Source organism: Sesamum indicum, linkage group LG8, assembly GCF_000512975.1.
Source record: "Sesamum indicum cultivar Zhongzhi No. 13 linkage group LG8, S_indicum_v1.0, whole genome shotgun sequence".
In the NCBI taxonomy this organism is placed as follows: domain Eukaryota; kingdom Viridiplantae; phylum Streptophyta; class Magnoliopsida; order Lamiales; family Pedaliaceae; genus Sesamum; species Sesamum indicum.
In genome coordinates, this window is record NC_026152.1 from 11,120,871 (window position 1) to 11,136,723 (window position 15,853).

Below are 15,853 nucleotides of genomic sequence, written 5' to 3' on the forward strand. Positions count from 1 at the left end.
TCAATTTCATTTTTACTCGATTACTTAATCTAATTTTGGCATTAGGAGATTTTAATTAAATATCATTCTGACAACAAACTTAACATGTGTTCCAGAACCCGTACTATTCGTGATGAGGACTTCATACAGACCTAATCTTTATTGTATACATCAAGCTAGTGAATTTTATCAACTCGAATCGTTAGCGGACTATTATGTATCCAAGAGCTCGATCTAGATTATCTACGTAATTTTAAGATCAGATTAATAACTATGATGCTAATTAATCACCACGTTCATAGTTTATTAAGAAAAAAAATATTTATCTCACTTTTGTAAAAATTAAGAATTCCAACTCCCCTTATGATCATTCTTTTGCTGTCAATCCACGATCAACTTAGTCACCGTGATTAAATCTTTTTTTTTTTATAAATAATGCATGGAGAATAAATTATAACGTAAATTACAATCATTTTTTCTGAGATTTGGCATAATTATGAATACCTCCTCATTATTTAAAAAATTATAAATACCTCCCTAATGTTTGATGAAATTGTGTAATCATTAGATGGATGTATGAAATTATCAATTTTTTGCTCTTACTGTATTTTTCTTTCTTTCTTTTAAAAAAATTAAAAATCTGTAAGAATATTGAGTGGGGTAGGTGAAAAAATTTGAAAAAAATATAAAAAAATTATCCACTTAATCAAATAAAAAATTTAAAAAATAAATAAAATTATAATCCTTAGTCCACAAGTGCATTTTTTGTCAATTCACCATAAAAACTGGATTGGGACCTAATGGAGACTAACGGAATGACTAATTGTTAGATGATCGTTAAAATCAGGGGGTATAGGTGATTTTTCAAACAATAAGAGAGTACTTGTAATTACATCAAACCTCATGAGAGATCACTCCAATTTATCTTAAATTATAATAACTTATTTAGATATATTGAGCAATATTTTAATTTAATTAATATACTAACATGACTTATAACAACAATAAATAAATTATAATAACTCACATAAAATGATAATTATCGATACATTCAATGGGACTCCAATTCATAATCTCTAATTTTGTAAAGAGAGCATCAGTTGTAGTTCCATGATTAAATCTAAGCAAGACCTTTTTTGAGATTTTACTGAGACCAATCACTTCTTTCTGAGGAAGAAAAGCCTAAGCTTTCATTGATCAGTTGATATATATATAGCTAGGGACAAAATTAGTACTGCAAAAAGGATAGAAAGATTAATGATTAAAAAATAAAAATCAAATGATGAAAAAATCAAATCAAATGATAATTTTAATAAATATTATATATGTCAAAAAATATTTTATCACAATAATAAAAAATTCACCTAACAAGTAAAAGAAAATTGAATATATTTATCGCTAAAAACAATTATTTTACTAATTATATAATTATATATAATGATATATAGTTTTATTATTAATTATTATTATATTATAATAACTAGATGAATATTTAGTATGTATATTTTAATATATACTAAATATAATATTGTTATTTAATATTTTTAATTTCACTTATATATATATATATTATATTCTATGGTAGTGAAAGCAAAGGGGAACAAATAAATAAATTGGACTCTTTCCTAAAACAAGTTGCTCCTATATAGCTACCTATACTTTGATACTAAGAAATCAGTTCCAATATATGTTCCAATAAGTTGGTGTATTATTTTATAGAGTAAAATACACTTTAGCCCAACTATTGCTTATGTAACCCCTTCAACTAATAAATATACTATTCATGTCTTGAATAATTATAATATTTTTAATATATTTTAATATTTTTCATATTGAATTATTATTAATTTTTTAATAAGTGATGAATTTATATAAAAAAAATAGAGTATAAATTAATATATATATATAAATATATTAGATACAGAATAAATATAATATAACCAACAACACATATATGCTTCTTAAGAAAAATCGACAAATATATATATATGCTTAACCAAAAGTTCAGCATTTTTAGAAAAAAAATGAATAAATGTATTTTATCATATTTTTTGAAGAAAATATGTTAAAAAATTGATATTTGATTATTTATTTTTATCTAAAAGAATAAATACTTAATAACTTAATTTTATCACCAAGTTAATAAAATCTTTTCATGTAATTTTTTTGTATTTATTGTACTAATTTATTAGTTAATTTTGAGTCTGTAAAAAAATAAAATTTGAACTATTTAACTCACTAGTTATATTTAATTTATTCTATTATAAATAAAATATATTTTTCTCAATTAAAAAAAAGTAATTAAACTTAAAATACAAAATTACTAAAAAAATTCTTTGAACTAAATATATATATATATATATATATATAATATAAGGACAATATTGTCTAAAAATTTAATTGTAGGAATTAAGTATTATATTTGTTAGTTTAGATAGATAATTATTACTTGATGAATAATTTAGGGGGACAAAGTGTACTTTTACCTTATTTTATATTTTATTATTACATTTATATAATCATATCTCCATAAAGTATTTCTTAAATATACAACTGGCATAAATTTTATATAAAAGTGTGAATATAAAATAAAACATAAAGTAATACATCAATCTAATTGATTCTTTTACCTAGCTAGCCAACAAATATAGAATCAATTTGTACGAATTCATTTTTGATAATTTTGTCCTGTAATTTTAAAGATTTCATATATTAAGAACAAAATTTACCCTCATTTGCTAAGATTCATAAAAGTGCACGTGTGTAATTAGCTTAATTGGATGCACTTCTCCAACATTAATGGTAGCAAAGACCGGCCAATTTTGTTCCTAATGTGCTATTCTTTTAAGAAAATTACAGAATAAAATTATAAAGATAAATTTATACAGAACTAAAACTGCGGCCTTCCAAACATATTGAATTAAAAATACAATTTTTGGGACAAACAAGATGCATGCTCTCATAGATGCATGTCGCAAGCAACAGCGATGTGTCAATGTTGAACAATTGTTCAAACCAACATTAAAGCAAAAGCACTCATTCATAGATTAATGTGATGTTCAAAGTGGCCAAAATCTTTCTTTCTCTCATCCAACAAAACATCCTTCGCTCTCAGTAAAAGACACCAACAATGTCCACTTTAGTTGTCCCTTTATTAAAGAAAACATTAAAAAAAAGAAAAGAAAAACCTCACCTTTTTTTAAATTCAAAAATCCCACTCTTATTTCACCCCAAGAATTTGCATAAAACCTTCTCAACATCCTACTGATTCTTGTTTCATTCCTCCCTTTCTTCCCACTCAAGAACACAAATTAATTTTCTTTCTTTCTTTTTTTTTTTTTTAATTTTCCTGCCCAATTGATACAAACCCTTGAGCCAATTTATCAGAAATAGTTAAAACCTTTAAGTCCGGAAAATTCAAGAGAAATGTCACAACCTAATTATGATGTGTACCCTCATCCTGTCATGACCACACAGCCTGATTCTTCCCACTCCGACGGCTCATTTGGGCCGGTTTTCGCAGTCTTGGCCGTGATCGTGGTGGTGTCAACGGTGGCTTGCGTGCTCGGACGGCTGTGCAGCAGGCGGCACCACCGCGGAAAGGAGGCAGCCCACAAACCCCCCAAGGCCAGCAAGCAGAGCCAAGGACTAGGCCCTAAAGAGTGGCAAAAACCAAACTTCAATATGAGAGATGGAGACATAGAATTCGGATTCGACAAGAGAAACCCTTCTGGCAAAGGGCCTAAAAATGGAGGAAAGGGAAAACCACCGCATCATCAAAACGGTGCACATAAACCGGAAGTCAGATTTTCAGACAACGTTTGATGGTGGTTTGCATGCATGGTGCGTGGAGATGGAGGTATACGTTTGAGTAGTATTCTAGTAGTTTTTATTGGTCGAGTTCTTGAATTTTCTGTTATTACCTAAGTCCTATGGTTAGATTTTCTTTGTAGCATTTTGTGGAAGTCAAGGAGCACTCATCTGCAAATGTAATATGGTATAAATGGGATTTTCAAGGGATTAATTATGGCTATCTTCATGTCTAATGTATACTTTAAAGTAACTATTCATTTTTTTAAATTAAATATTAACTGTATAATGATTAATAAATATATGTAATTAAATTAAATTTTTAATCAAACTCTGTCGCAATTAAATTGATAATAATTTTGCGCCGGAAAGGCTAAAGAGAAATTGGTAACAAAATAATTGTTTGCTTTCCCCAATAATTCTGTTGACTTGGTCAATTTTGTGGATGCTCCAGATTTCGAGGCTTTAATTTGTTTGGACTTTGGACTTGCTTTTCTGAAAAAGGGATATTTTGTTCTAATTAATTAATTCAAACAAATAATTATTTAATACCTTTTTTTGCCACAACCATTGTGCAATTTTTCATCAAGCATTGTTCTTCGAAATAATCATCATCATTAATTGCCAAAAGTTTAAGCCAAGCTTAAACAATATAATTTTTCATCATAATTAGTTATAATAATTAAAAATAAAAAATTATAATGTATACTGATTAATTATTATAGTTGCACAATGTCTATCATCCATAGCTTCTGCGAATGATGCCAAAATATTAATTATAATTAAAAATCGTGATAAGTGCTCTAATGTTAGCTAAAATCATGAAAAATATTAATTATTATGAATTTTTTGTCATTATTAATTATATATCATGGTTAAAATTAAAAAAAAAATTATAGTGAATACTAATTAACCAAGGCTGACCAATGGCTATCAATTGTGGTTTCTACAAGCGTGTGGCTAGAATATTAACCATAGTTAAAAATATGATAAATATTTTGATCATCGCTAAAATTATTATAAATATTAATTACCAATGATTAAAATTTCATTTTTGTATTAATTGTATTTGACCGGGATATATAGATATGATTTATTTAATATTGTTTTCGAATTATAATTATATATAATTTAGGGAATAAACTATTCATTTTGCAGTGAGATGCATGTCAATCAAAATTGGTTGATGTTTTATTTATGCCATGTTAAGAGAATAAAACTGAGTTGAATATTTTCGTCCAATTAATAAGATTTTGAATTCTCGTGGCGTTCATGTATAAAAATAATAAATAAAATACGTATAAAAATATCATACTTCAGCAATCAAAGTTCAACTATATTAACTAAAAAATAATAAATTATATATAAAAATATCAGCTCCGGCTCGAATTTTATTAGTTAGTTGAAGTTCGTATTATTGGGTTTAATGTAATTTACCCTTTGTGATATTGTAAATGAGCATATTACTCAATTTACCTTATGTGTTAATTAAATTGAAGTAATTTACCCTCTATTTAAAGAGAAAAATGCTTCATTTTAAAAAAATATAGAGGATTAAATTATTAATTTTTTTTATAAAAAAATAATTTACTCATAGACTATAATAACACATAAAAATTACATTAACTTTCATCAAATATTAAAGAAGTTTTGAGTTCGAACCCCGACTCTTCTGCTTGCACATTATGGTTATAATGATAAAAAAAAGTACTAGTGAGAAAACTTGCGTGATAGTGTGTTACACGTACATAAATCGTGTTTAACGATTATGATACTAATGGACTAATGGGCTTCCATTGGAACACGATTTCAGATCACACTCTTAAGACCCATGTACCTCTACCATTTCTTAAAATCAAGTCGCTTTATAGTGGCACTATTTTTTTTTTTTTTAAAAAAAGATAAGTCTCGTGTTCGAATTAAAAATAAATAAATAAAAAAATAATTTTTGTCCTAATTAAGTATAGAAAAATGAAAGAAAAAAACATATAATAATTAAGAGCAGAACAATAGAGAGTTGGGTAAATGAGTTAATATAGAACAGGTCCAATAATGAATTGAAACCCCCATGGAATTTGGATCCGAGGTGGATGGACATGGATTGGGTCCATGTAAAATGCGTTTTCTAGTGATGTAAAATCACTGATACTCCTTGTCCTAAGTGGTTCATGAATATGTTGTACCTTCTATATGAGGTCAAGGGTTCGAGTATTGGTGAGCTGAGAGGGAGAAGAAGAGAAGAAAATATAGAGGTATTCTAAAATACCTCCTTTTTTATTTTATTTTATTTTATTTCTCTCTTTTAAAATGTCGTCTGATTTTTATAAATAATTATTAAGACATTATTCCTAACAGTTTTTGTGTTTTTCTATTATCACATTTTATTCAAACGAACATACATGGCACACTAATATGTATGTGTACAATCAATATAATTAATATTATTATTTTAAAAATATATTAATTGGGTTAATGAAATATTAAAAAGTATAAAAAATAAAAATGTAAAGAATGGGAGAAGAAAAAGAGATGTGGAAGTTGAGAAAATAGAAAAAAATGAAAAGCTGAGAAAAGGAAAAAATTAATTAAATTTAAAAAAAATAAAAATTAACATACCAAAATTAAGTCAGACACCAAAAAGGTGCTCTCACTTTATATATATAAATAAATAGTATATATACTCAAAAATTAAAAATCCATAATTACATTATATTATCAAAGTAACATCGCATCACACTCTAATATATACATTATCCAGTAACATCTTAAACTATAATTTTATAGTTATCTGGCCCATTGACAGATCTACTATAAAATAATAATAATAATAATACAAGTATATTTGACACACTCAAATGAATGTGTATAATTTAATAAAAATTTTATTAATTTTTATTTTCCAAAATAGTTTTTAATTGAAGAGGTTAAGAATTATAAAATGAAAAAAATAATAAAAAAATTATAAAAAGTTAAAGTTTGTGAAAGTTAAGAAGAGTGGGCAGTGTGGGAGTTTGGAAAAGTAAAAGGGTGGAAAGTTAATAAATAAATAAATAAACTAATCAATATTAACAAAATATAAAAAATTGTTACATTAAGAAAAAAATGAGACATCAAAAGGTGCTCTCACTTAATAAGAAAGTATAGATTATAAGATAAATTACAATGAATATTCTAAATTTTGGTATAATTATAAATATTCCCATATTATTTAAAAAATTATGAATACTGCTCTGATTTTAACCGTTGCCCATCAATTAATCTAATGTGCTAGTTTTTCTTAGGTTTTATCAAATTTTTTGTGGTGAATTGACTAAAATACCCGTTTGAACTATAATGGATAATTTTTTTTATAATATTTTATATTTTTTCATCCACCTCGTCTATTGTTTTATATTTTCTTAATTTATTTAAAAAAATATTATAGTAATGAAAAAGTTGGCAATTTCAAACTCCCACTAAGAACACATAATTATATCAAACATTATAGATTATTTATAATTTTTTAAATGATGAGTTGATATTCGTAATTATAACATATTAAAATAACTGATTATATAGAAACAGGGTGATTGTTGGAATTAAACAAGAAGATATGTTTCATGTGCACGCAGCATTTTTGGTGTGTGCTAAAATAATTGATCCACAACAATGTCTTAGTTTAATGGTTTAATATTAAAATTTTATTAATACGTTTGAGATCATAAATACGAATCTCATATAAATATATATATATAAGTATTTATCTCATTTAATTATGATTTATTCTATTATTTTTAATTATATTAATATACAAAAAAAATATTGTGTATTAATTGAATTAATATATTATTATTTTTTTTCAGATAGTGATACAATCATGTACTTACAACTTCAAAGAAAAACGGGTAAAACACATTCGCCCCCCGGCGTTATTCGATAGTGGTAGAATACCCCTTTATGGCATGGTGCGTGCAACACATATCCTAAGCGCGGTTTTAATTAAATTTTACCTATAAAATAACATTTATATCCCTAAATATTAATTATTAGATCATGTTCTATATAAATATATTAATTGTTGTGATTTAACAAAAAAATTAATGACTTCGAATTTTTTCTTATTTAAATCAACGGTTCATATTAATATATAACATCAGTAACTCATTATTTAAATTAGATCAAAAATTTAAATACGACTTATAAAAATTAATTATAAATCATATATACACGATGATGATGAGGGGGAATGGGTGGACACCAGTGGCGAGGAGGAAGGGCGACAACGATTGGGGTAGTGGAGTGGGGAGGGGAAGGGGTGGCGGGCGATGGGGAGGGAAGGGGAAGGAGAGGTGAGCAATGGGGGCATGACTTGGGGGTATTTTGCACCTTTACTGAACTAAACCTTTTGAGGGCACCTTGCATTTTTTTGGACTCTTTTTTAATATTTTTTTTTTGGACTACTTGAACCTTTTTGGACCAGATTATTTTTATGGGCATCACTAATTATAATTATAAGTACATCCTTTAATGTTGTAATTATAATTATAAATATATTTTAAATCCCTACTTAGCCGAGTTTAGGGGAAAGTTGGGTTCCTGCCAAGAAACCCAACTCGCCAAGTATAAAGTTTTCTTTAAATTAGTTTTTTTGCTTGGCCTGTTACTTTAATATCATTTGGGTTTAAAATGAATTTACATTTCTGCCCACACATATTATCAAATATCACCATGAATTTCGAAACTGAATCACACAGTTATTCAACATTGAACCGGGCCAGCCCATCTAATACCGGGCTGACTAAAAACATATAATTAGGTATTGGGCTGGATTATAAGAGACGTCCAGCCCAATTATAGAGCGAAAGCCCATCACTTTAAACTATTTTTGTATATGCACAACTTTGCTATGACCAAATGTGGTCAATTTGGTGGATTCTTGTCCTTGAGTAAATATTCGAAATTTAAAAGTCACATTTATTGTAAAGGATTTAACTCTTTTGCTCTCCATTCAAACATAGTTAGTTTTATTTTTAATATGGAATAAGGATACATATAGTGTAAAAAATAAAAAATGCACCATCAACTTGTGTAATGGGCCTGTATCGAAAGCTGGACCCATATTTATCAGATATTAGAATTTATTATCAATTCGAAGTATTGTGATTCCTAAATAATTTAGGAGTTGCATGTTAAGAAAAGAAGTAATTGTGGACAATCAACCATGTTCTTATCCTACCACCTCACTAGGAAGCGAAATTCGTTCCTTCCATCTACAATAATTTTCTTTCGAGTTTTTTTGTGGGGTTGAACTTACGATTTCACATGTCACTATCTCCTTACATATTAGGTATTTTGCTTCTGATACATTGTCTCAATATATTAGATATAAAAATTAAAGTTATTTCAATCTCCTCAAGGATACTCTAGTGGTTTGTGGCTCGGAACGTCTTGTTGGAAGTGCAATCGCATTTTTTTTTTCTTTTGTAATGTTACTGAGTAATTTGTTTATTTTTTTTATTTTTATGAAAAATTATACATGTATAAAATAAGCTCAAAAATAGCAAACTTTATAGAAAAAGGAGCCGATGCACTACAAGAATATAACGTCAAATCATAACTACCTGTCATGATTATAAACAAATAACTATAATATATAGTCATTAGTTCTTAGCCATAATTTTTACGAATATAGCATATATATATATGTCATTGCAAATATTTTTTCTATAGTGAATAAGCTATAAGTTTTTGTATTTTCTTCTAGTGATACATGATAGGGTGTCAAGGCCTCCCACACTCTAGATCCTCTTGACTCACATTCAGCCACGAGATCACTCCATCAGGCCGACCAACAACTTCGATAGATGCTGGACTTAACAGTCTTAGAGTTTTAGATGTAGGCCTTTTGTCTTGTACACATGTATCTATTTATGTTTGCTCAAAAGGGACTTTGTGCCTCCTGAGGTGCTATTTCCAATCTTCTTAGTGTCTAGTGTTGTAATATAAAAAATCTTTTTAAGACTATTATAAGGGAAATGAGTATTCAGAGCTTGGTTTATTATTGCGTGCTAATGTCCCCCTCAAGGCGATCCGCTTGCGTTAGCGTCGCTGTATAATATTTATTATTTTTTACTGTTAATGAAATCTATATTTTGAAATTACGCTCAATTTACTATTTTCTTGTTGCGCTTTGCTTGGTTGTGTTGCTGCTATTAGATTTCGTGTTGTTGGCACTACATGTGAGTGTCGTGGAAATTCGATTATTATTGTTATTGGATGAAAATAATTATTTATTGTCAGATTATTTGTTACTCAGTACCTCTCTCTCTCTGCATTGTAGGAGTATTGAATCTGAGAAGTTCATTTAGTAAACGCACTGAATATTTGGTGATCACTTTTATATAAAAGGAACTTCATTTTCCAGAATCTGCTGGAATAATAGGTTGCTTTTCGCATTCTTTTCATACCAAATTAATGGTTTATATTTGGAAAATACCTCGAAACACTTGCAAAGTTATACATAAAAAAAGTCGGATTCCCTACATCAGCGTCGGAAGGCTGTGTTTGTCAAATCATCCCACTAATATAAAAAAGAAAAGCATTTTTACAAACAACGGCTTGTTACATCATATATCAATTTTTATTATATCGATTGTATTCTTAAGTTAGTTTTTTTTTTTTAATTTTTTTTGTAAAATGTGATGGTTTTTATATATTTTATTTTTATTTATAAGGGTAAATTACAACGACCTTCCCTGAGATTTGGTATAATTACGGATACTTTCTCGTTGTTTAAAAAAATAGATATTCCCTAATATTTGATAAAACTATGTAATCATTGGATGGAAATATAAAATTATCAATTTTTTCCTTATTGTATTTTTTATTTTTTTAAAAAAAATTAAAAACTTATAAAACAATCGAACAGGATAGATGAAAACTTTTTAAAAATTATGAAAAAATAATCTACTTAGTCTATAAAAAAATATTTTTTAATAAATAAATAAAATTATAATTTTTAATCGACAAGGGTATTTTGGTTAGTTTACCATAAAAAATGATAAAAACCTAATGGATTGGGCTAATTATTAGACGATCATTAAAATTAGGGGGATATTGGTAATTTTTCAGACAACGAGGGAGTATTTAATTATGTCAAACCTCAGGAGAGGTTGTTGTAATTTTTCTATTTATAATATATTTTAAAGCGTGAAAAATAATTTTGTTATGGGACGTGGAACAACATGCCATGACGACTAGTATTAAATTAAAAAAAATGAACTATTCCCAACTCTATATATGACTTCAGTTTCAATATTATGTCAAATCAATATTATCTATCACGGTAATACAAAAATAACATTTGTCATAATCTTTAGTTGGTGGTTAACGTTTTGGGCTCGCTTACAAAAACAATGGTTACTAGTTGTTGTATAATTATAATTAATTAATATTAACTACAGTTCTTTTATTCTTAATTATGGCAATTAATCATGACTCGTAGTCATATTTCTTGAAAGAGTTTGAAAAAAAATTGAATGATTTTATATTAACTGAACTTAAAATTAATAATAAAAAGAAAAGGGAACTCAATAATTGATCACTTGATTCATATTAAAGTGCGACTTCTTACACGTGCGAATTCAGAATCAAACTCGTGTTTTCTTGATATATATGAGTTGGAATAAACACTTCTCTCCACCACGAATTATCGTGTGAAAGTGCTTTAACTTGAGAATCCAAAAGTTGGGATGTATGTGAGATTTTTCCTAAACACAATTAGTCAAAACCTACGAAAGTGACACTGATGATATTGTTAGGATTTCGTTTCAGTCGGATTGTGATCGTGTCCGAAAATATGAAAAGAAATTTAATTATAACACACAACATTTTATGTGGTTTGGATAATTTTCCAACGTTCATTTATAGAATTGTTCAACAGCAGTTTTTGCACAAATTGTTTCCACCCAATTATAACAAAAGAGGTTTAATGCAATTTATCTTTTTATAATATTATAAATGAGCAAATTATTCCCTATAAAAATAATATATCCTTTTGTATTTTTTAAAATGAAGCAATTTACTTCTCTGACTTGCTTCATCTTGAAAAATACAGCGGGATAAATTGCTGTATTTTCTAAAACAGAAGGAGGTAAATTTCTATTTTTTTCGTAGGGATTAATTTGTTCACTTGCAATATCCCAAAGAGTTGCTTGCGTTTCTTTCCAATAAAAAGACACCCATTAACTATTTATACTGAGTTATTTATAAAGTACTGTAACCCCAAAAAAAAATTTAAATGTAAAATTAGATCAAACTCCATGCTCCAACAAATATATGTCCACGTACACTGATATATATTTTGGCTCGCTCCCATTTACTTGTCATAAATAATCGGGTAAATTGCAAAAGTATTTGTTAGGTATTTATAATTTCAAAAATGTATTCGTAATTTTTCAAATAATAAGAATATAATTATAATTATCATAAATTTAAAAAAAAATCATTGTAATTTATCCATAGCCTTCGTATAATCACTAGCAATACTTTGTCCGGTTGTAATTTAATAACAAATAATTCCAACATAAGAACATATATACAATTACTTAACTTGTAGAGGAATTCAAAGCAATAATGATATTATAATGAGAGTGGCTAATTAGTGGATTAGTCTCAAGACTAAGTCAATTAGCATAAGTAAATATCTTGCTTAGCATGAAGATTATGATAACTATGCCATGGAAGACCTTAATTTAAAATTTGTTATTATATACTTATTATTGGATTATTTTATAGGATGAGTTGAACAAGGATCTTTGTGAATTTTTTCTAGAAGAAATTCACATATAAAAACATTTTGATGTTCATTAACTTGTGGAAATAATTTTGATGGGGCTATGATTATATACACTAATTATAAAGCAAATTAACCACAATTAATAATGATAATGATTACGAAAGACAAAAATGGGGAATCAAATATATATATATATATATATATATATATATAATCTCCTAAATGTTACTAAAAAAATATATGATTCTATCGGACGTTTATAGTAACTTTTATTTTTATGGTGGAAATAAGACGTAGACAAAGTTGGGAGTGTAGAGAAAATTGCATAATACCCCCTGTGTTATGTTAAAATTGTACAAAACTTACCTGTATTATATAAATAGTCATAAAAGACCCTGTAAATTTTGAAACTCTGCAAAAAAGACCCCCTCCGTCCAAAATTGATGGAAGGTGCTGTACACGCGGTGGAAATGAGAGTAGGGGCCTTTTTTTACCCTATTTCAGCTTTTTTAGTAGTGCAATGGTACAAAATACATTTATCCTCCACTACATATACAACTTAACATCCTCTCACAAATATACTACACAAAAATAGGATTTTAAGTGGGTAAATATCTAATTTGTCCCTTTTGTTTGAATACAAATAAAATCACTTATAATATTATATATTATTAAGTAAATTAAATTATTATTTAATTTAAATATATTTTAATATTTATTTATAAAATATACTAAATCAATATAACAATCCTAAAAATTATATGAGAATTTTTAACTTATATAAAATGTTATATTAAAATTATAATATATTTAAATTAAATATTTAATATCTTTTATTATTTTTAAATTTTGTTAAATTAAATAATTTCATTTGAATATAAATAACTAAAAACATTTGTTAAATTAAATAATTTCATTTGAATATAAATAAATTTACCAAAAACATTATATATAATTAATTAAATTACTTAATTATTTAATTTAAATATATTTTAATATTTATTTATAAAGTATACTAAATAAATATAAAAAATACCTAAAATTTATATCAATTTTTTTAACTTATATAAAATATTATATTAAAACTATTAATATGTATTTAAATTAAACATTTAATATTTTTTTATTATTTTAAATTTATTAAATTAAATACTTTACTAAATTATTATTTAATTTAAATATATTTTGATATTTGTTTATAAAATATACTAAATAAATATAAAAATGCTAAAAAATTATATCAATTTTTTTAACTTATATAAAATTTTATATTTAAATTAATTATTTAATGTTTTTTTATAATTGTTAAATTTTATTAAATTAAATAATTATAATTAATTTTTGTTTGTCCTGTTCTCCGTTCGTCTTCTTCGTCGCCAATGGTAATGAAAATGGACAAGCTTGGTCCCATTGGAATCCTCTCAACGAGAGGAGTCGAACGGTGGTAGTTCAGGCCGTGATTCGTCCAGACGGCAGCTAATCGACGGTAATAAACTTCAGATAGAAATAAATTTAAAATTTTTGGATCTCAGCAAAAATTTGATGAAAATGAGCAAGGTTGGTCTCTTTGAATCTTCAGACCGAGGCGAGTCTAGTGGTAGTAGTCCCAGGCTGGAATTCATCCAGACGACAATGAATCGAAGCCAAGAAGCTTTAACGGTCGTGCTCGATGCCCACTCTCTCCAGTCAATGAAAATTCAAGTTGATGGTATGGATATGTTCGCCTTAAGGAGAGCATTCCAATGGTATAATCCATGGCCGAAAATTCTTTCAGACGATCCCAAAATCTTAGAGAGAAGATATTGGAGAAATAGTATATATAATATATATACATTATATATAATGTATATGTAAATATATAAATCAAAAATATATTTTTAAATTGCTTAAGATCTGGACCATTTATTTTTTATATTGAAAGATCAATGGTTGTTATAAGAATGGTACAACGGTCGATTTAGCAAAAAATTAATGTCGTTAGAGTTTATCTAACGGAAGGGGAGAGTATGCAACATTTTGATAAACACAGGGGATTTTTGCCTATTTTTTAACACACGAGTTTTAGCTAAATTTTAGAAACACAGGGAGGTTTTATGCAATTTTCCCTTATAATAATAATAATTGTAATAGTTCTTGCACATTTTTGGAGCTACATTAAAGACTCTGATGGGAGGAATAATTGAGAAATTGAGGAAAAGTAAGAATCCACAAACGCGTGAAAAAGATGATACATTGAACTAAGATGTAAGTTTGGAAATTGTATATCTATAATGGCAATTTGGAGTAAGGCCAAATACCACAATAGAAATGTGACATATTTGTTAAGATTCATCTCATCAAATCAAATTTTTTCCTACTTTCTTTTTCTATGGAACAAAAAATGTTATGATACCTTCAATTATGTAAAGTTCAATCATTTTTAAGATCCACAGATATCAAATTAAATTTTATATTTTAATATCTATTGCATAGTTTAATATATATGTAGTAAAAATTACATTGTTTATTTAATTTGTTGAAAATTTTTAAACAAAAAATATGTATATATTAAATGATATAAAAAAATATAATAGGATTTGGCATAAAAAGATTCAGTCTGAGCAGATACGGGTTGAACAGAGGGGCTAAACCGTTTGTGACTCCCCCTAACTTGTTTATAAAAAAAAAAAAAAGGGATTATTGTATTTGCATTTTTTATTTGTGATTTATTTACATAAATTGTTCATTTTTTGAATATTTAACTATACATACGACATGAGAAACGCCAATATTATTTACACAAATCACCCTACCTTTTAAAAAATTAGGCATACACCCCAAAAAATGTCAACATCATTACACACATTGTTCCTATTTTATAGCTGTCAAGGGTAGTTTTTGTAATTATGCCAAAAGTTGGAATGATTTATGTAAATAAATTACAAGTTAGGTGTGCCAATGTTATTATTTTTAAAAATAAATATTTGCATGTACAATAAATGAAAAGGTGTGTCCCTTTTTGAATTTTTAAATTGCAGCTTCATATAAGTCAAAAATATGGATTTGACCCCTTCAATTTTTTAAAATTCTAACTCTATCCACAATGGTTATAATATGTATTACTTTGCCAAGTCACACCTGATCTTTAATATTTTTCTTCCTCGAATAATATCGCTAAGATACGCAACTATAGCGGTAAACGAAAACAATATTAATAATTGTAGCACTATAAAAATAAATAAATTTATGCCTTACATTACAAATGAATGCAATTTAAATATCATAGTACATCAACATCAGTTTCTTGAG

At 26.8% G+C, this 15,853-nt stretch overlaps 1 protein-coding gene across 1 annotated transcript; it reads left to right on the plus strand.

Annotated features, from left to right (window-relative positions):
* LOC105168261 lies at positions 3,213-4,004 on the plus strand. Its single transcript, XM_011088270.2, has one exon. It carries the CDS (start codon positions 3,406-3,408, stop codon positions 3,802-3,804), a length of 399 nt encoding a protein of 132 aa, XP_011086572.1. The 5' UTR covers positions 3,213-3,405; the 3' UTR covers positions 3,805-4,004.

Bases quoted from the DNA above. Each gene is read 5' to 3' on its own strand.
- LOC105168261 (XM_011088270.2), top strand. From the start codon at position 3,406: ATGTCACAACCTAATTATGATGTGTACCCTCATCCTGTCATGACCACA.